Genomic DNA, 21567 nt, shown 5'->3' on the forward strand with positions numbered 1-21567 from the left:
AGATGACAGAGACATCAAATGATTAAAATCAGTGGCAATGTCACAAAGCAGTATATAAAACATTACTATATGTTTGAATTTAGTAGACTTGAATAAACTAATCTCTGCTTGAGAAAGAAAACAGGAAACACTATAGCAAAACTAAGAATCTCCTCTTAAGGGAACGCCTACTCTCTGCTTGCTTCACTGAACCACTGTGAAGTAGCACGTGTGTGGGGGGGTGAGAGAAACACATGAATCATCAATATAGACAAGGCAGCAAAGACTAATTCGATGACACTCCAAAAAGGGGGCAAGTTCTAATGATCCAGAACAAAAATTGTGAAAAGAACAGGCAATAACAAGGCTAAGAAAAGTATAGAAGCCTTTTTTCAACCACTATTCAAATACCATCTTATGTTGTACTCCTTAATTTAAAAAACATGAAATCTAAAATAACATTTTACACAGGAGAAAACAAGTCACTTGAATGTGTTTCTGTACATTACTTACTTTTGTTTAACCTTAGTATATGAGCTTAATTCCTAAAAACACAGAGATGTTCCCCAAAATGTAAAAGGTTTTCCTTGGGTTACAGTTTATTGAGCTCTTCAGTGTGTATGTTCAGCCAGATACGACACTCAATTTATATTTACCTTGTTTAGGCCTAACAACCCTTTCGTGTGTGCGAGCAATTACACAGAGGGGAACTGAGGCTCAGTTATGGCCACATGCTCAATGAACTGCTCCACTGGTTTGTATCAACACCATCAAGCTGGCAGACTTTTAAACTTGCATTTTATATCTTCAGTGAAAATAAACATTTAGAAATTAAGAAACAATAAAAGGTATATCTGAACAATGATAAATTTTAGGGTAAAGCTGCATGTCATGGTTTTCTACTAGCAGTCACTAAATTCCACTGAAAACAAAATAAAGATTTAAAATGAATGCATTCTGTTTATTCTATATCACCATCACTTGGAAATCATTTGAAGAACACACACCAAATGTCCTAAGCAGTGGTTATCTCTGGGCAAAAATCTACCAAAATTTTTCCTTCTGTATTTTTCTAAATTTTCTTTAATGAATACGATTCATTTTTGTAAGGGAATTTAAAAAACTAATGACATAAATATGAGTATTACATCTTTTGCAGGAACCATTCTTTAAAATTAAAGGCCACTTCTAAGAGCATGTCCTATCATCAATGTTTTAGTGTTTCCAGAACTCTTAACTTGTATAAAAAGCAATTAAAGCAGATCAAAGTTAAGAATATAAGACAAAAGAAATATACTACATAAAAAGTAATTCAACTGAAGAATTTACACCAAGAACACTTGATATAGACAAATCTAATGGAAAACAGCAATATGATGATATGCAATAAAGGTTTCCGTCTGTTCACATAGCCACACCTCTAAAATGTATGTATGCCACCTGGTTACTCCTTTGTAACTAGCGTATGAGTAATGCAAGATTTTATAAGCATTTCTTCCAATTCTGTGTTTTTTTCTAAAAACAAAAATATTCCACAACAAACAAAACAAAAACTCTATTTTGATTAGTTTACATACTTTCCACACGACTCTTCAAACCAAAAGGGACAGCAACTGAAACCTGAGTCATCAGACCAAAATTTTTCATTAACATTTCTCCCAACTATTCTAGAAGCAAAAGAAACGTAACAGATAAACAAGGAGAAAAACCCATTTATAACCCTAAGGGAAGAGTTACATAGAGTTGTTTATACTGGCCACAGGCTTACAGAAATGAAACCTTGGGAAAGGAGTGGAAAGCTTTTGCCCTTCTGGCCTGCATATGTGTGTTCATTCTCCTTTCATGGTGGTGTTGGCCCCATAGACTCACTGGCTCAAGTGTATCTACATGGTCTGCTCATGTTCAGAGGTAAACGCCCTTGAACACAGGACACTGTCATAAAATCGGCACTTCCGCCTGGCTGAGGGCTCACACCCGGCCTCAGGAACCTTCTCTTGGAAAGACTTGCAAGCAAAGGCGATCACAGAGTTACACATTTCCTAAATCTGTCCCATAGCTGAAATGTATTCTTCTGTCTTAAGAGATGGCAGTAGAGTAGAGGCTCACTATATTTTTAGAAGGATTTGTATACCAAGAAAAACTCCCCTCAGATGCAGAATCTGGTTTTTAAGTGAGATTCTGATTTTTAATCCAAGTTTCCTACTGAGCTGACTACAGCATAAGGAGATGCAGTAAGTTGCCTATGGTTACACATGCATACTTCAACCCAGATGAGAAAGCACAAAAATTCCTGGCTTTTTATACTACTCTAAACAACGAATAAATACTCAAAATAGATCAATACTCTAAAGCAGGAGTTCTCAAAGTATGGGTCCCAGACCAGCAGCATCACCAATACCTGGAAACTTAATTAGAAATGCAAACTATGGGGTGTCACCCCAGACCTACTGAGTTAGAACCTGCAGAACTGGGACCCAAAAGACCCTCCAAGTGGTTCTGAGGCATGATCAGATTTGAGAACCACAAACAAGTTTCTGCCCAAATAAGAAATTCATTCATGATTAAAAGGGATTACAGTTTTCTTTGGCAAACAACTTCAGAAGTGATTTCAATGTAACATTTCAATCAAGACACTTCTGTCATTATTAACTGGAGGTGGAATGCTAATATTTTATTTTACACAGTAACAAAATTAAATTTAGAACTTAACAGTTTCTCCTGAGAACTCTTACCCATCATTTATATATTTGTCTTAGTTGCACTTTGCAGCATGGAGAGAAAACAAAAGAAATCATGAAATGAAAATAGCACAGCACTCTGGAAAAAATAAAGTAGGGATAAGAGAGCAAAATAATGCCTCTACCTTAAGGAAAAGATACCAAGTTTCATTAAATCTCAGATGCCACTGATGTACACCAATTTATGTACTATTAAGAGAGAAAAAATTTTATACACTATTAAGACTATCAATTATAAGGCCAACCCCAATTTCAGTTTTATTCAGGTAGAAAAAAGAAATTGAATCTTAAAATCAATGAAATATGGTACATGTAAATATAAAGGGAAAGAGTGTGATATCAAGTGTACAAAGAAAATAAATCTTTTTGCATTATCATTAGCAAACAGAAGGCTGGAGGAGTTTATTCTAAGAATGGCACTACAATGGACTTTAAAATATGACAGGGAAGGGAAAAAAATGACTAAATTCATTAGACTTTTAAAGTATTTTTAAGATACACTAGAACTTCAACAGAAATTCAGTTATTTTCTGAATACTGACCTTTCCAATACAGTCTATCCTTGGTTCTCCTTGAGGCTTTAATCCAATTATCTAAGGTAAAGAAACATTGATTAATCGAAACATCACAACTGTATACAACAGAACCTCCTCCTTTGTTGCTGAGGACAAGGGATGGGAAGGCTCAGATGAACATTCTCTCTCTTTAGTCGACAACTCATGTCCGACTTCTGCGATTCCAGGGACTGTAGCCTGCCAGGCTCCTTTGTCCATGGGATTCTCCAGGCAAGAATACTGGAGTGAGTTGCCATTTCCTTCTCCAGTGGATCTTCCTGACCCAGGTCTCCTGCATTTCAGGCAGATTCTTTACCAACTGAGCTATGAGGGAAGCCACTGCCTTAACACCTTTTACATTTGCCTTTTGATTTTATTTTAGAGGAACAGAATAGACTTTTCAATATAATAATCTTACCAATTATCTATCTCATTATAGTACTGGGGCAATTTAGAAAATTAAGTCAGTCATCAAAAAATCGACTCAAACACAGTATTATTGTACTTTGCTCCCCTTAAAATAATAGAAATCTTTACATTTCATTATTTATATTAAGACATCACAAACGCAAATAAGCACTGCAAAGGCATAATATAAGAAGTAACTGTTCTTCATGAAAATGTGTTAGGTCACCACCTGACCATGTTTCCATAGGGTTCTACAGAATCCTACTGTATCAGATCTCTAAAACACATACACTGAATGAATCCCATTTTAAAGATGGGCCCATTTAGCTCTATGTAATGAAGCTACTTTCATGTATGTAGTTGAAATAACTAACTGTGTGAATGATCAGATATTTATCCATGTATTTTGTGAGGATTTTTGACATTTTGGATTTATATGCATTTTAGTTTATAATTTATATGCATTTTAATCTGAATGCCTTAAAATGTAAGTACTCTCCCCCAAAGAAAAGTAGTGTTGCAGCCTAAATAATAATTTGAAGAGCAATAACTATCTGTGCCCTTGCAATGACTGGAACAAACTATACTGGGATTTGATGCCCACCTACACTCGTTGCAGCATCTCAGTACTGATCCCCATTTGCCTGATAATATCTTCCTGTCAAGCCTGCCAAGTTCTGCCTCCATCAGCAACTATAGTCTCAGACCTTCATCATTCAGTGGACATACTGGCAAAGAAAATAAATTTGGAAGTTTTGTGCCGTGGGAGAAGGAACCAGAGCTGCTTCTCTTGGTTTTCTATTGGGAACAAGTGTTCCATTAATCTAGGTGTTGCGAGGATACTTCTAGGAGGCAACGATTACAAAAGGCATTCCTGTTAAAGAGAATAAATGCAATCAACCTTAAAAGCTGGATCACCTGATTTCACATTACAGTTTGCCCTTCCTATTCACGGGTTCCACACCTGTGAATTCAACCAATCACACACTGGAAATATTTGAGCAAAAAAATTCCAGAAAGTTCCAAAGCAACACTCAAATTTCCTGTGTGTTGACAACTATTTTACACAGCATCTACACTTGATTAAGTGTAGATGTAAATGCTCTAGAGATGCTTTTAAGTACACAGGAGGATGTGCACAGGTTATACACAAACACTGCACCACTTTATAGAAGGAACTTGCACATCCCCAGATTTTGATGTCCTCAGCAGTCCTAGAATCAATTCTCCACCGATACCCATTTTAAGGATGGGACCATTCAGTCCCTTCAATCAACTATGGATGACTATGAGGATCATTTCTTGTGTGGACTATGAAAACCCACTTCTACTTTATTAACAGTATGTGGTATGTACGAGCTCCCTAGCACTTCTAGGGAAAGTAGGGGTCCCCTTCAAATAGCTGTTCACATTGCTCCCACTTGCTGCCCACCTACCTTGCCTTTAGTTTCACCTCCACTTTAACCTTAATTCTTAAGTCTTGCTAAAACATTGAGTGCCTACCATGTGTCAGGCAATGTTTCAGAATGATGCCTACAGTGCTAAGGGGCAATCAGAGACCTGTCATCACCCACAGAGGGAGGGAAGGGTAGACTGGAGGGAAGCCAGTCTGGACACCTAAGCATCTAGCTGGCTTTCCCTAAGGGAAACTCCTTATCTAGCAGTGCCAGCTTCAGAAGACTCAAGTTTCAGTTTTATTAGGGATGCTGACTTCAGTGATGTGTATACTCAAGACCTCGAGAGGTCTGCACCTGTTCAGGAACCTGCCTATTCTCTGAATAAATGACCAGGAATGATTTCACTCTTTAGGAGAGACCATGCAGGTCTCAACAGGTTACCTGGATTGGAACACAACTCTGCAGTACATTTAGACAGTAGCAAGGCACAGGGTTGGGCGATCACTTCATTATGCAAGGAAAGCATCTTCCTTTTGCACAATGACCCCAAGAAACTATTACTCAGACATAGAGAACATTATTAGCTTCTTGGTTTGCTGGTGGCTGTACAATTCAGGCACTTCTTCTGGACAACATAGCATAATGCTGGATAGGCTCATTTTAATACAATTTTATCTGTATTTTTACTATTAATTACATAGTTGTGTACTGTAAAGCTATTCAGAAAAAGTTAAACGAGCAAGTTCACAGATCTGCCATGGGATTTTAAATTACATTACTGTTCAGATGCGAAGATGAGCACAGCACATTAATACCACCATGCTGTGGGCACGACCCCCAGAATACCTGATGCCTGAAGCCCTGATCTACACTTAAGTGTGTGTGTGTAGCTAGCTCCAAAAGAGAAAAGCTGAAGTTGTGTTTCTCCCTAATTTACGACTAACTTATGAACCCACCATGGTTTTCTTCTGTTTTCCAAAGGACAAATCACTGCTAACCTTTTACATAAGCTACCACCAAATGAGACAGCACTGAATAAACAGTTGTCAGCTTAATAGGAAATTAGAAAAAAGCAGCAGCAGCAAATTTTGTACATACTCTGTTCATTTTCACAAGAATACAAGGCTTTCCTTCTTGGTAGCCAAACGTGGGATCATCCACACCACTGCATGCTTCAAGTAAGGCAAGAGGAAACTGACATGCTGTGTATTCTGGACCCTTCTGCTCAAAAAAGGTTCCATTGGTACAATCTGTGAGATTCTTCTGTTCTTCTAAGCCATATGCTAAAAAGGAAATATGTATGTGTGAATAGATCAGTCAAAAAGGACATTACACACAACCAGAACTGTGTCACCCTTTGGACAATATTCTTCAAACACAAAAACAACAGCCCACGCACCAGGAAATTTTAGGACAAGAACATTAAGTCTGTTCCTCTAACTTCTAACGGCTATCCAGTGCTTTGCAGTTTATTTAATTTCAATACAAACTGGATGACAGAGGGATCTCTTTTGTCACCATTAGGTGGCACCAGCCATGGCTACAACATTATCTGAATGCTTTCGATGTTCTTGGCCCAAAAGGTAAAATGGTGAGGAAATAAAAAGGCATGGCAGCCGCCCTTATGAAGCTTATTTATATCGTAGTGGGGAAGACATTGCTCAATAAAATCATAACCGAAGAGCCTAAAGATACATGGAGCTACAGCAACCTATATTCTAAACGGACTGCAACAGAGCTGATCAGTAAAGGGGTCCATGTGAGGTAATGTTAGCTTACCAAATGATGTTTTCAGCAGAGGTTGAGGTAAGGAGATAGATTCAAAGTGGCGGGAGCAAAATGGTTACAACTTGGAAATGGGGAAGAAAGGAGAGGCAGACAACTTAGTGATTTTCAAATGTTTGTTGTGCACGTGGCACAGTGTTAGACAAAAAGGTGGCACAGCAGTGAGCAGGTCTGCTGTGGTCTCTGCCCTGAATGAGCTTAGGCTACTGCAAGATACTCACTAATCAACAGTAAGGGCATGGTATCACAACGCCTCACGGTCAGTGCGTGGGGATAACTGGTACCAGAAAAAGCGCCACCTAAAATGAGCTGAACCAAAACAGGAACCAAAATTTCAAAGTAAACACATTTAGTTTTGTCGTTCAGTTGCTAAGTCATGTCTGACTCTACCAGGTGCCTCTGGCCATGAGATTTTCCAAGCAAGAATATTAAGACTGGGTTGCTATTTCCTTCTCTAGGGGAATCTTCCTAACCCAGGAACCAAACCTGCATCTCCTGCATTGGCAGGCGGATTTTTTACCACTGAGCTACCGGGGAAGCCCAGTTAGTTAATTTTAACTATTTATTTAAATTCGTTTGTTTGCCTGCTTGTCATGCTATGAGGCTTGAGGGATCTTAGTTCCCAGGGCAGTGACTGACCCCGGGGTTCAGCAGGGTAATCGAGTACAGATTTTCCCCCTTTAAAAAAAAAAAAAAGGTCAAAATTTTTGCTTTCTTCTTTTATTTACCAAAAATTAGGATACCATTGGAACCATGTACCAATTTAGAAGCCAAGAATGACTTAGGTATTGGGTTAAGGGGGAATGGGGTAAACTTTTACAACAGAAAAGAGCCACTGACATTTATCACTCCTTTTTTGACTTTTCTGGCACAATTCTGCAGAAAGTATTCAAGGCCTACACCAGTAGCCTCCAAGGGCCTCTCCTGTATATAGTCTGTTGGTACAGTTCATCAGGGATCATTTTCGTATGATGCCAACTTCCACTTCTACACAAAACCTAGGTAAGTGCAAAGAGTTGGATGATAAATGGTCAGAATACGAAGATGTCCCTATGCTGGGCATGATGGGAGCACAGAAAGGTCTTCTCAGAGAGAGCAACCAAAGAACCCCACATTTTCAAGGAAAGCCTAAAGGAAGACATAAAGAAGTGTAGGTAAACGGCGGGGGGACGACATCTGAAAGGGATCATCTGAACTAGATAAAATGTTAAGTTCTAATTAGTATTTATAGGGGAAAAAACCAAGATAATGTATCCTTTAACAGGAGACTCTATCTTCTAAACATGAGAAACGCATCCCTAAGAACAACAATGACAATTCAAAGTTTAAAAAAAGGGAAGGGGGATGATGAACATTAAAGATCTGAAAGTAACCCCCCAGTATAATAAAATAAGAAAAGAAAATGAGAGAGCAAATACCCAACAACTAACAGAATAGTTCTAGAAAGAGGACCAGAAAAGTGAGGTGAGGAAATTTTCAAGTAATAATAGTTTCCTCAACTGGAGGACCCAAGTCTTCGTCCTGAAAGACCCCATCAAACAGCAAAATGACACTAGAGACTGATACCAATACAAAATTTTAGAACCGAAGGAAATATAATTAAACACAAAAACAAAACACAAACACTGCTGAACAGAAAAAGGTAGATACAAAGGAACTATTGATAAAATTCTATATTTAAACTACAAACAATACAAGCAAAATGCGGTGATTTTCAGAAATGAAAGGACTAAAAACTTAAATTCCATGTATCTTTAAAATTTTTTAACTGAAATATAAGTTGAAATGTAATCCACATATAACATTAGTTTCAGGTGTACAACACAATGAATGCTTAAATTATTTGTATACATTGTGAAATGATCACCATGGTAAATCTAGTTAATATCTTGCTCCCACATACAGTTACAAATTCTTTTTCTTGTGATAAGATCTATTCTGTTAGCAACTTCCAAATACACAATACAATATTGCCAACAGCAGTCACCGTGCTGTGTATCATATCCCCAGGGCTTATTCACATATAACTGGAAGACTGGACCTTCTGATCATCTTTCATCATTTCACCTCCACCTCCTGCTGCCCCTGGCGACGGCGTCTTTTCTAGACCTATGAGTTTGGTTTTCTTGCTTGTTCTGTTTCTTATATTCCACACATAAGTGAGACCATTTGTTGTGTGTCTCTGTTTGACTTATTTCACATAGCATCATGTCCTCAAGGTCCACCCATGTTGTTGCAAACAGCAAGATTTCATTCTTTTTTATGGCTAACTAGTATAGTGGTAAATATACCATGGAACAGTATTCATGTATCTTTTCTTACAGTTATCTGAGAACATATGCCACCAAAACTAGAGAGTAAACAAAGAATAATAAAGCAGGAGCCAAGAAACAGTGAATCCAATTCAAAAATGATCAAATGAAGTCCCCAAATGATAGCTGGGTGATGGATGCCTGAACAGAAACAAGTGCAGACTGCAGCAACGGGAAAGACTTAGGAAGGAGTTTGCAGCAAAAAGGACTTAAGAGAATACCTCATATGACAATATACAAAGAAAAGAGTTAGATGAAGAGTCTTATGTAAAGACAAGTATAAAAAGGCAACCAATAATGAAAATAACTTAGTAGTTCAATTACTTTTGAATTGAGAATAAGGGGACATCTGAGGCATGTGAGCTAAATCCTCATCTAACATAAAAGGAAGTAAAGACAATATATAAAAGTGGTAAATCAAGAACCAGCAGGAAAATATAACTTTTAAAGATAGAAGGGGACTTCCCTGGTGGTCTAAAAGTTAAGAACCCACCTTGCAGCGCAGGGGACACAGCTTTGATCCCTGGTTGGGGAACTACGATCCCACGTGCTGTGGAACAACTAAGCCTGTGTGCCACAATGAGAGAGCTGGTGCGCCACAATTAAGACCCAATGCAACCAAACAAATAAAATTTCAATTAAAAAAATAAAGAAGAAAAATTTTGTAAGAAAAAGTTCAAAAGCATGAAGTTATTTCCTGTTGAAAATATATCCACAATCAGATAATTTTTCACAGCCTCCAATGCTCCAATTCCAAGCCATGATCTCCACTCACCTGGATGACTGCAATGGGCTTTTGACTAGCCTCCTTGGTTCCTCACCTAGAATCTAGTCTCAAAATACAGCCTGAGTGATCCTTTAAAAATCTGTGTGAGTTGTTATTTTCTGCTTAAGAACTTCCATCTTGTTTGCTGTGAAAGTCAAAGAACTGAGCAACAGCCTCTAAGGCCTCCCTGACCTCAACCCCTACTCCATTCTCCCCACTCACTTCATCCAGCCCCTCTGGCTTCCTTGACAAACTTGTAACACACTGGACCTTGTGAGCCTCACGGCCTTCCCACCTACTGCTAGACAGTTGCACGGCTAGCTCCCTCATTCTCAGAGTTCTCCCCAAACATCCCCTTTCAACGAGGCCTTCCCAGGCCACTCTGTTTATAAAATTGTGATTCTCGTAACTCTATTTCCTTTCTCTGCCTTATTTTCCTCCACAGCACTTATTACTTTCTAACACACCACTAGGTTATAAAAACTCCAGGAACTCAGAACATTTTCATTTGTTCACTGATGGAAATTAAAGTGCTTAACATACACAAAAAAACCACATCCTCTGTTGAATAAAGCAAAGGACTGCAGCTAGAATGGAGTAGGGCAGGGAACTACTGTGTCTAATTACAGGGCTTTCTTTACTATTTGTCTTTTAAACCATGAATTACACTTTCACAAAACATCTCTATTTAAATAATAAGTATATATTTAACTATCAAAGAAAAGTGATTTCGCAAGGTAGCCATTAGAAGGTACAGGATCAAAAGGTTTTTAAGATGGGAGTTGAAGATTTTTGCATGTTGACCGAAGGAATCCAACAGAGAAGCTAAACATATACAGGAGAAGGATCAGTAATTAGCACAATGCTTCTGAGGCAGTGAGAGCGGACAGGTGGACACAGATAAGAGGAAAGGCAGCTTCCCTTGTCAGAGCAAGAGGAATATCACAGTTGCAGAAACCTTTCCACTTGAGTATTTCTACTTTCTCTTGAATCAGGAAAACAGATTATACGAAGAAAGTGAGTTAATGGGCGGGGGGTGGGGGTGGGGGGAGCTAAGGAGCTAGTTTTGAGTAGAGGTTGGAAATAATCCCTTCAGAGAATTTCAGCAGGTCTTCCAGGCAGTAGATTGGGTCCATTTGAGGGAGGTGATCAAGTGTTCACAGTGTTACTTAGTCCTCAGAGGGCAGACTCGAAGGAAGGGCTCCATCTAGGAATTACATAGCTTCTTCGACTTGCAAGTTTATACAAATGGAATAAGAGGCAAAGGATTTTAGAGTACTAGCTTCTATAAAATTGAAATGAAAAACTATGGAACTGATAAGCCTGTCCAGTAGAGAAGCTGAGAGTGGAGAGATTGGAATAAAATAAAGGGATCAGTGAACTGGAAGTCCCCGAGAGGCAGACAAATAGTCAGGGCAAGTTACACAAGCAAACAAGAAGGTGATATAGGGAGCTTCATCAGTGATCTTGGCAATGGAGTCCTACACATTCTAAGGAGCAACTGCAGGGGAGAGTGGCTGAGGAAGAGCTGCCTATTCATTCAAATGCTAATACCACAGCGTTAGGGAAAGCAAAACGCAGAGAAAACTGGGCTATTCGAAAGCTTTATAAACCAGTAGCCATGGACGGAGGAGCCTGGTAGGCTGCAGTCCACGGGGTCACTAAGAGTCAGGCACAACTGAGCGACTTCACTTTCTTTCACTTTCATGCATTGGAGAAGGAAACGGCAACCCACTCCAGTGTTCTTGCCTGGAGAATCCCAGGGACAGAGGAGCCTAGTGGGCTGCTGTCTATGGAGTTGCACAGAGTCGGACACGACTGAAGTGACTTAGCAGCAGCAGCAGCAGCTTGGGAAAACTAACAACTGGGAAGACTTTTTTTTTTAGTGATAAAACACCATTCCTCACCCTCACACAAGCACTACTTTGGATCCAAAGGCCCAAATACTTAGGAGGCAAGATTTATAATAGTTTTGCTCTTTAGTCAAATGCTATTTGATTTAATGCAGCTATAAATGTTATGCCTCAATGAACTTACTCATGTATTTATATAGGGTAGATTAAAAAAAAAATCAAATCAACTACCCATTAGGTTTAGAACTCTACACTTTCCAGAAGTTAGAATATAAAATAATAATAAATTCCTCATCAATAATCATAATTCTACTTGCCCAGCCCTCTCTTTAGCAGAAAGAGAGAGAAAAAGGCAGAACAAACTCTAAGAACAATGTTTTTAAAAGTAATCATAATTTGGTACTAGTTTCTATAACAACTAGAATCTTTTACCTTACCCTAAAAAATCATACTTACGCTTCAGAAATTTCTTAAGGTCATCAATGTACCCTTGATAGGATTCTGCATCAGACAGGCTGAATGAAAAATCCAATGCCGACACTGGTTTTGGAAAAACCATAAGTCCTATAGAGATAAGAGAAAACGGGGGAAATTAACTGCAGCAAATTCCCTTCTCTCTTTCCTTCTCCTTACACTCTTATCTCTAAAAAGGAAGGTCTCAATAAATTATGTGGACATTGTGTTCACAGGTAGGTTGAGAGAACCACCAAGAACTCCCCACTTGTGTCTGACTACAAAAAGACATCTAAAAGGAAAGAATCCCAAAGTCTTGAAAGTCACTTCAGACAAAACCAATTAGAAACCACCTCTAAATCTTAGAATTGCTCTGGTCCTTAGTGAAAAGACACAGATTTTACTTTGTACTTTCTACATTTATTTTCTATTCAGTGCTTTAGGGTTTGCCAATTTGTCGTTAATATATGGAGAAAATTTTAGCAAGTCAAAATCTAAGCACTTCTGTCACTGAAATTACACTCTATGGAAACATTCATAAAGAAAGCAAACCTTATTCAACGAAAGAGGCCTATACAATTTAAAATCTATAATTAAATATTCTTCTTTCAGTAATAAACACTGCTCTGTAACTAAAATGCAGTTCTCTCATACCGAACTGGCATATAACCACCAACAATTTCGTATCAGCAATCAACAACCATGTCTCTAGAACATGTCTGCATGAGTTTATTAACAGAAAATGTAAGCATGTTTTTGTGCAACAAACACAATCAGGCTTCCAACTTTAAGCTTTCCTAGATTTAAAAGCATTAGATCTACATTAAGTCTTGCACAAAAGGCTTAAAATAAAAAAAACCCTAAAATTTTCACTAGTCACTAAACATTCCCCATACATCAGTTACTATAGATAAGTCTTGCATTAAATCTGAAGATAAACAACCACCAAGGCTATTTTAGTTTTCATTAAAATTACTCAGACATCTAATTCATATTAGATCAAATCTATGTCTTTCAAATCCTAAATGCTTGCCTGTGTTGATTTGCAAGGCTCTTGAGTTAAACTCAATCTGATGCTACCCAATGATGATGAAACAATCAATGTTTCAAAAAGGCAGAGCAAGTCTTATTCCATATGTACACAAAAAAGCTCCAATTCAGTTACTACTTCAACATATCAGATCACTTGGATTTAGATGATCACAACTTTAGCTTCTCTTTGGGAGCTAACGATGCACACTTAAACACAGATCAGGGCTTCAGGGATCAGGTATTCTGGGGGTCATGCCCACAGCCGGAAGCCTGGTGTGCTGCAGGTCAACCGGGTCGCCAAGAGCAGGACACAACTTAACGAATGAACAAGAATATGCCCACAGCATGGCTGTATTAATGTGCTGCGCTTATCTTTGCATCCTGTGAGGCAACATAATTTAAAATCCCATGGCAAAACTATAAACTTCTGACTCATTTAACATTTTCTGAATATTTAAGGAACTCAGTTTAAAACTATATACTTAAATGTATACTGAACACATTTTACTGCTTATATTATTCATGCAATTATAAATGGTTCAATATTTCTGAAATATATCAGCTTATGTTCAATAGTAAGGCAGCAAGAGAAATAATTATCTTAGAATTTATGTAGGGACAAAGAAAACAGGGCTACAATGAGACATGAGGGAAAAAAATCAGCATAGAGCTGGTCCTAGATACATGGTCAGAAAGATTAACGGAGTTATTCATGATATTTTGATAAAATCAGCTACAAAGGAAAAAAGTCGTTAGAACAAACTGGTTGGGGAAACTGGTTCATTCTCGCAGCTACGGCTGAGAAGTCCATGCAGTGAGCAAGGATCTAGACTAGAGTTCCTTAGCCGTGGTCCTAATGACATTCTGGATTGGATGAGTCTTTCTTGGGGGGGGTGGTTCTCATGCATTGCAGGGATGTTCAGCAATACCAGTAGCACACCTGCAGTTGTGACAACCAAAAGTATCTTCAGAATAGCCTTGGGGGGCAAATCACAGCTGGAATAGAAGCAGTGCTGGACAGAAACCTCCTGCAGATTCCCACCTTCCCTGACTTGTGTGCCCACTCTGCCTGCTGCCAAATTGTACTCCTCCATGGAGAGCCATCCCTTTGCTGCAATCTCAGGAAGTTGTTCATATTTGTGGGAATCAGCTACACTGGGGCTCCGGACCTTACTGTTACCTACTTCCATAAAAACTGCCAGCAGTGTGAGGACAAGGCCCATATGTAACAATGAAGGCAGAGCTGGCATTCAAAAACAAACTTTAAAAAGAAGAAATATGGGAGGGAGAAAATGTGATTTAAGTAAGTGTTACAGTCAAGATTTTTTTCTGTACTAAAGTACATTCTCCAGTATCCTAGAGGAATTTTTTTCCCCATAAGACAATCAATAGAGAATAAACATATTAAGTGCACACTCATTTTATTCTCTATTAATAGATCCTTATTTACTACTTCTTATCATTTCCATACTAAGCAATTAAAACCATAGTATTTTACAAGACCAATGCTTTAATCCAAGCTAGAGCTGAAATATATATAAGTAAATTACTCAGGGCAAAGAGAAACTGCTACTCAATATTCATAAGCATCACTTATAACTATATTCATCAATATGGCTTTACTTTAACTCTCAATATTTATTTGTTTACCCTTGGCAAAAGACTCAAGATTTATCAGCCAAGTTTTTGTATCACTGTGTAAATATTAAAGGTCTTTATATCAGCATGTAAATATTAAACAAATAAAATAAAAACTTCCACATTATTTGACTCTGAAATTTAACATCTCCTACCTGCTCTATAATACAGACTTCCAGAGAAGATAAAATATAATCCAATTTTGTTAGAACCCATAAAAATCACAACATAATTACCTGGACTAGGAATCTGGTCACGATATTTTGGAACCTCATCATTCAGAGTCTGAAGCATGGCCCACATTGTGAATGAAAAGAGTGCAGCCAGGAACCCATAAAAGACTAGGTAGAAGAGCAAGATCAAACCTGTAAAAGAAAACAAAACTCATAAAACTTGAAGATATACACATTGTGTGTGTTTGTCTGTGTGTAATGAGGCCAAGGTGAAAAAACAAACCAACCATCGCAAGGCTAGGATTCCAAGCTTTGCCATGCACACAGCCAGGTATCTTCATATTCCAAACATTATGAATTTGCCCAAGCAAGGGGTATTTCAGCAGGCAGCACCCACCCATCCTGTGATCCCATCCTTTCCTCTGATGCTTCCAAATACAAGCAGCTTCCACAGATCATACTGATTCAAGATCAGAGCTTGAAAATTCCAGCACATAAGGGAGTGTTTCCCAAAATGAATTTGACGCCCTCCAGAAAGAAGGTGATTTTAGGTTGGATAAACCCCCTTTATGTGTATGTGACAAACAAAAGAATGAGCATATCAACCCTGTATTTCATAATAATTATCTGCATAAATTTGAGTTTTAAAAAGTGAGTTGATTTAAAGAATAGCCAGGAGGCATGCAGAGAAGGCAAGTCATGAAGATGGTTATCAATGAATAAAGTTTAGGAAATACTGGCTGAGTGGAAGCCTCATGCAAAAGTGCAGAGAGGACAAGATCAGAACAGGCACTCTGACCAGGGGACTTGACAGCTCCACTGCCAAGCACGAAGCGAGAGCTGGCACACACAAGTCTCATATAAAGGGCCTAACCTTCTTTTTTTCTTCACAATCTGGAAACACTAAAATCTATCCCAAGCCAGTGATTTCTTTTGTGAACATCTAGAATTATTCTTCTCAAATGTCTATAGTCAAAGATCTAACATTGTAAGTGGTCACCATCAAGATTATATGCTACATTGCTAACGTCACACATTTACATTTGAACATTTAAAAAAACTGATCAAAAAATATTCAATTAATTCCCAGGTATGGCAACAGTAAAGAACACTTAATTCCCCAAAGCTGAATTAACATCAGCTTTATTTTCCAGTCTTAACATAAACTTGCTTATTAATATCTGTCCTTGAAGAAAGGCTAGAGGAGGCATTCCCAACCTAGGATCTATGGACCCTTCATCCTCACCCATTCCCAGCAAAGATGAACTTCAGAGCTTCTGAGACTTCTATAATAATACATTTCTGAATACATCCATTTTTCTTTGTGGAGTGGCTGCACAATATTCTTGTGATGCTCAAAAGACCCTGTGACCCCAAACAAATTGTGGCAAAAGCTAGATAACTTTCATTTGTTACCTGCAGGCCAGAAAACTGTTAGGGGAAAACAGTTAAAGCGATTTCATCTTAATTCAGACTGGCATTCCCCATCCTCCCCCGCCCCAATTACCAGGAGGCCAAAATAGGGAGCGAAAGGACAGAAGGAAGAAAGGAGCACAGTACGTTCACCTCCAGACAGCAGCACTTCCCTACCACACAGAGCGATCCTGCTGCAGAAAAACAGAGGAAGACCAACCTCAAAGCCGTGATCAGTTTACTGTAAGGAAAACGAAACAGGTAAAGCCCAAAAGCTGGTTTAATGAGATACAGGGAAAAGCCATTCTTTCAGATTTGGCTCTTTGTAGGAACTAACAGATAAATTCCTCCACACAGCACGCCAGAGCACAAATACATAAATGTAATGAGTGGGGGTGGTGTTCAATAAAACGTCACTTAACAAAAACAGGCAGTCTGAGGCCACAGGAGTTTGTCAACTGATGAAGTCGATACTAAACTGGAAAAGTTTAATACAGAAGTGCTAAGAGTTGAGTTATTTAGCAGTGCTTTCAAGTCATCTAAAAGTATTCTTATCGTGCCATTTTCAATTTTGATTTTCAGTTTCCAGGAAAAATAATGTAAATGAAATTTATAAAAGCAACAAGCAAATGAGCACATAGCAAGCACGAACACAAATGTTAAAACTCCCTATACAGTCAGGTTCATAAAAACAGACACACAAATTAACAGCCATGTCCCACACCTGATGCCATACACTAGTGGCCATTAAGTCAACTGTGAATGTAGGCAGTGTACAATAAGGAAATAAGTGATTTCCAGCACTGAAGCCAATTTCCCCTACTTGATAAGATCCTATTGCCAAGAACCAAACTTAACATTGAAAAACTAAAATGAACCTCACTTATAAACACCACATCCGGGCTTCCCTGATTGCTCAGTTGGTAAGAATCCACCTGTAATGCAGGAGACCCCGGTTCGACTCCTGGGTCGGGAAGATCCCCTGGAGAAAGGATAGGCTAACCACTCCAGTACTCTTGGGCTTCCCTTGTGACTCAGCTGGTCAAGAACCCCCTGCAAAGCAGGAGACCTGGGCTCGATCCCTGGGTTAGGAAGATCCCCTGGGAAGGGAAAGGCTACCCACTCCAGCATTCTGGCCTAGAGAATTCCATGGACTATACAGTCCATGGGGTTGCAAAGAGTCGAACATGACTAACTTTCACTTTCATAAAAACCACATATGAAAGACCACTCACAGGATGCCAGTAACTTTTAATCAACTTAATCTTCTTCCTCTAAGGAAAAAAAAAACAAAACTGGAAAATAAAAACAGAAGTTATAAACTGCTGTTCTTACATGGGGGTATCTTGCAGTTAGTTTACTCAGATGCATCCCTGACAATGATAGGGATAAAACTGAGGGTACCTTAGATAAGGAATGGGCGTCCCTGGTGGCTCAGATGGTAAAGAATCTGCCTGCAATGCAGGAGACCTGGATTTGATCCCTGGGACGGGGAAGATCCCCTGGAGAAGGGAATGGCTGCCCACTCCAGTATTCTTGCCTGGAGAATTCCATTAACAGCCCTCCATGGGGTCACAAAGAGTAGGACACGATAGCTTAGTTACAGGTAGGGCCAAGGGGAACTAATAAATGTGCCACGCCCACCTCAGTGCTGGTTAATGTGAGCAAGGGAAGTCATTAGGCTTCAAGGCCTGGACATCCACACTCGTTCAACACACTCTGAGACTGTGTGATCTGACTCCCTACTTCTTGCTCAAACTTCCTAGTTATCTAGATACCAGAAAGACTATGCCTTATTCCCAGAGAATTTCGGTAAGAAACAATTTTCCCTGGGTAAATAAAATAGCAACCTGCTTACAGTTTTATGGACTGTAGCCTACCAGGCTCCTCTGTCCATGGGATTCTCCAGGCAAGAGTACTGGAGTGGGTTGCCATTTCCTTCTCCAGGGGATCTTCCCAACCCAGGGATAGAACCCGAGTCTCCGCATTGCAGGCAGACGCTTTTAAGGGCTTCCCTGATGGCTCAGAGGTTAAAGCGTCTGCCTGCAATGCGGGAGACCAGGGTTTGATCCCTGGGTTGGGAAGATCCCCTGGAGAAGGAAACGGCAACCCACTCCAGTACTCTTGCCTGGAGAATCCCATGGACGGAGGAGCCTGGTAGGCTACAGTCCACGGTGTTGCAAAGAGTCGGGACACGACTGAGCGACTTCACTTTCACTTACAGTTTTAAAAAACCTTTTTTAAAGCAAAGGCAGGTGTAACTTTTTAAAAAATCAATTATATGGACAAGTACAAATTTAAAGTCCTTTGTAAGTTTAAATTTTTATAAGGAGCTATTTATTGAGGTATAATTCACATTTCATTCACTATGAGTGGAAGTGCTTGGTCATATGGTAACTGTTTAGTATTTTGAGTTACGTGCTAGACAGTCTTCCAAAGCAGCTGTAACATCCTACATTTCCACTGGCAGGATTCCAATTTCTTCACATCCTTATCAATACTTCCTAGTGGGTTAACTTGCATTTCCCTAATGACTAATGATGTTGAGCATCTTTTCACAAGCTTATTGGTCATTTGTGTCTTCTTTGGAGAACTGTCTATTCAGATTGTTGGTCCATTTTTGTACTGCATTTCCTTTTTATGTAAGTTCTAACAGTTCTTCATACATTACAGACATGAGCCTTTTGTCATATACATGATGTACAACTATTTCCCCCCATTCTGTGGGTTGTCTGCTCACTTTCCTGACAGTGTCCCTTAAAGCAGCAAAGTTCTTAATTACAAGGAAGTCTAATTTACTTTTCTCCTTGGTTGCTTGGTTTTTGGTATTATATCTAAGATACCATTGCCTAAGCCAAAGTTAAGAAGACCTGTAGCTATGTTTTCTTCTAAGAATTCTTAGTTTTAGCTCGTTTGGATCTTTGATCCACTGTGTATTAATTTCTGTACATGGTATGAAGAAGGGAGAGCCGAGAACTTCCAGATGTACAAGCTGGAACCAAGAACTTCCAGATGTACAGGCTGGATTTAGAAAAGGCAGAGGAACCAGAGATCAAATTGCCAACATCCATTGGATCATAGAAAAAGCAAGAGAATTCCAGAAAAAACATGTTTCTGCTTCACTGACTATGCTAAAGCCTTTGACTGTGTGGATCACAACAAACCGTGGAAAATTCTTAAAGAGATGATAATACCATTCCACCTTACCTGCTTCCCAAGAAACCTGTGTGCAGGTCAAGAAGCAACAGTGAGAACTGAATGGAACAACAGACTGGTTCCAAAGTGGGAAGTACATCAAGGAGTACATCTAAGCTGTATACTGTCACCCTGTTTATTTAACTTATATGAAGAGTGCATCATGCAAAATGCCAGGCTGGAAGAAGCACAAGCTGGAATCAAGATTGCCAGGAGAAAATATCAACAACCTCAGATATTACCACTCTAAGAGCAGGAAGTGAAGAAGAATGGAAGGAATAAGGAATCAATCCTTATTGATGAGGATGAAAACAGGAGAGTGAAAAAGCTGGCTTAAAATTCAACATTCAAAAACTAAGTTCATGGCATCTGGTCTTATCATTCCCATTTCATGGCAAATAAAATAGGCTTGGGGGTGGGGGAAGTGGAAGCAGTGAGAGATTTTCTTTTCTTGGGCTCCAAAACCACTGTGACTGAACAACAGCAAGAAAGAATTCAGTTACATTGTTTTGCATATCGATATCCTGCTGTCCCAGGACCACTTGTTTAAAAATCGTTTGTTCCTCACTGAAAGAATTTTCTTAAACTAATTAATTAGCACATTGCTATTGTTTAGTTGCTAAGTCCGGTCAGACTCTTTGTGACCCCATGGACTGCAGCACACCAGGCTCTTCCACTATCTTCCACTATTTCCTGGAGGTTTCTCAAATTCATGTTCATTGAATCAGTGATGCTATCTAACCCATCTCATCCTGTGCTGCCCGTTCTTCTTTTGCCTTCGAACTATTTATATTATTAAAAATACATGTGTGTATATACATATACACTCAAATTTTATATATTTATTTAAAAAATATGGTAGTATAAAAAATATTAAACAAGATTAAATAATTTGCCTAAGATTAACCTACCAATAAGAGAAACACCCAGACCAGTACCTCTCCATGTGGCACCTTACCTGGTCTGCTCTCCCTGGGAGCCTCAAGCAATCAACCTTTTGCAATCAAAACTCCCCTTCTCTGAAGTGCATCATGCAAGCATTCTGTGTTACTTCAGATGACAAAAATTTACATGGAATAAGGTATCGGTTCCTGTTCTCCAAGAGTCCAGTTACAAGCAACAGACATATAAACATAGAGAAAGAATTAACTGTCTCTAACAGGAAGAGGAAGGAAAGGATTTCATCAGAGAAGGACTCCCAGTAAAAAGCAAGTTGGCTCACCAAAATGGAGAACAGGAGGGCGCTCTGGGCCAAAGATTAGATGACTCCGCAGCAGGAGCAGCCAGGTGAGTATAACTTTGCGCCTCCCCCCAACACACACACACCCCACCTTAGCACCCATCAACTACCAACAGTAGCAGCACCATCTACTCTTTAGCAGGAGCAGGGAGCATGGGGCGGGGGAGTGCGGGGAGGCTGGGATTTAACAACTGGCCAAGGTATTGGATGGGTTGGTAAAAACCTCAAGGAGTGGAGGGAGTCTCCATACCTCGACCAGTTCTTGGGTACTTCTGCCTCATCCCTGAATGCTGTGACAGGAAAGTCTAAATACAAACAGGAGGTGCAGAGAACCAATAATTACCAAATATTTGAGGAAAAAACTAATCCAATAAAGTACCAAATGCAACAAAGGAAGTGTAACAAAAATTTACAAAGTGGACTTCTACATAACCTTTGAATTAAAAAGACAACAAAACATGAAATATTCAAAATACAAAACAATAATGCAGCCAAAGCAGAACACAAAGGAAAATCCACAGCTTTATATGAATTCACAAAAACACCAAGACTAACCAAAAATGTCAGGTTTTAAATTCAAGACTAAAATAAATTCAAGGGAAAGTAAGAGAGATTTAAGATAGTATCACAA

The 21567-nt window shown here is 39.1% G+C and overlaps 1 protein-coding gene across 1 annotated transcript in view; it reads right to left on the reverse strand.

Moving 5' to 3' along the window:
- ATP1B3 (ATPase Na+/K+ transporting subunit beta 3) overlaps positions 1 to 21567 on the reverse strand; it is a 35993-nt gene that overhangs the window by 3575 nt on the left and 10851 nt on the right. The window contains exons 2-5 of the mRNA XM_055569490.1: positions 15152 to 15280; positions 12249 to 12356; positions 6175 to 6359; positions 3260 to 3310 (exon numbers count right to left, since the gene is read on the reverse strand). Of these exons, the coding sequence (XP_055425465.1) occupies positions 3260 to 3310; positions 6175 to 6359; positions 12249 to 12356; positions 15152 to 15280 (473 nt within the window). The remainder of the gene's footprint in view (positions 1 to 3259; positions 3311 to 6174; positions 6360 to 12248; positions 12357 to 15151; positions 15281 to 21567) is intronic.

The sequence above is a fragment of the Bubalus kerabau genome, chromosome 2, assembly GCF_029407905.1.
Source record: "Bubalus kerabau isolate K-KA32 ecotype Philippines breed swamp buffalo chromosome 2, PCC_UOA_SB_1v2, whole genome shotgun sequence".
Taxonomy (NCBI): Eukaryota; Metazoa; Chordata; class Mammalia; order Artiodactyla; family Bovidae; genus Bubalus; species Bubalus kerabau.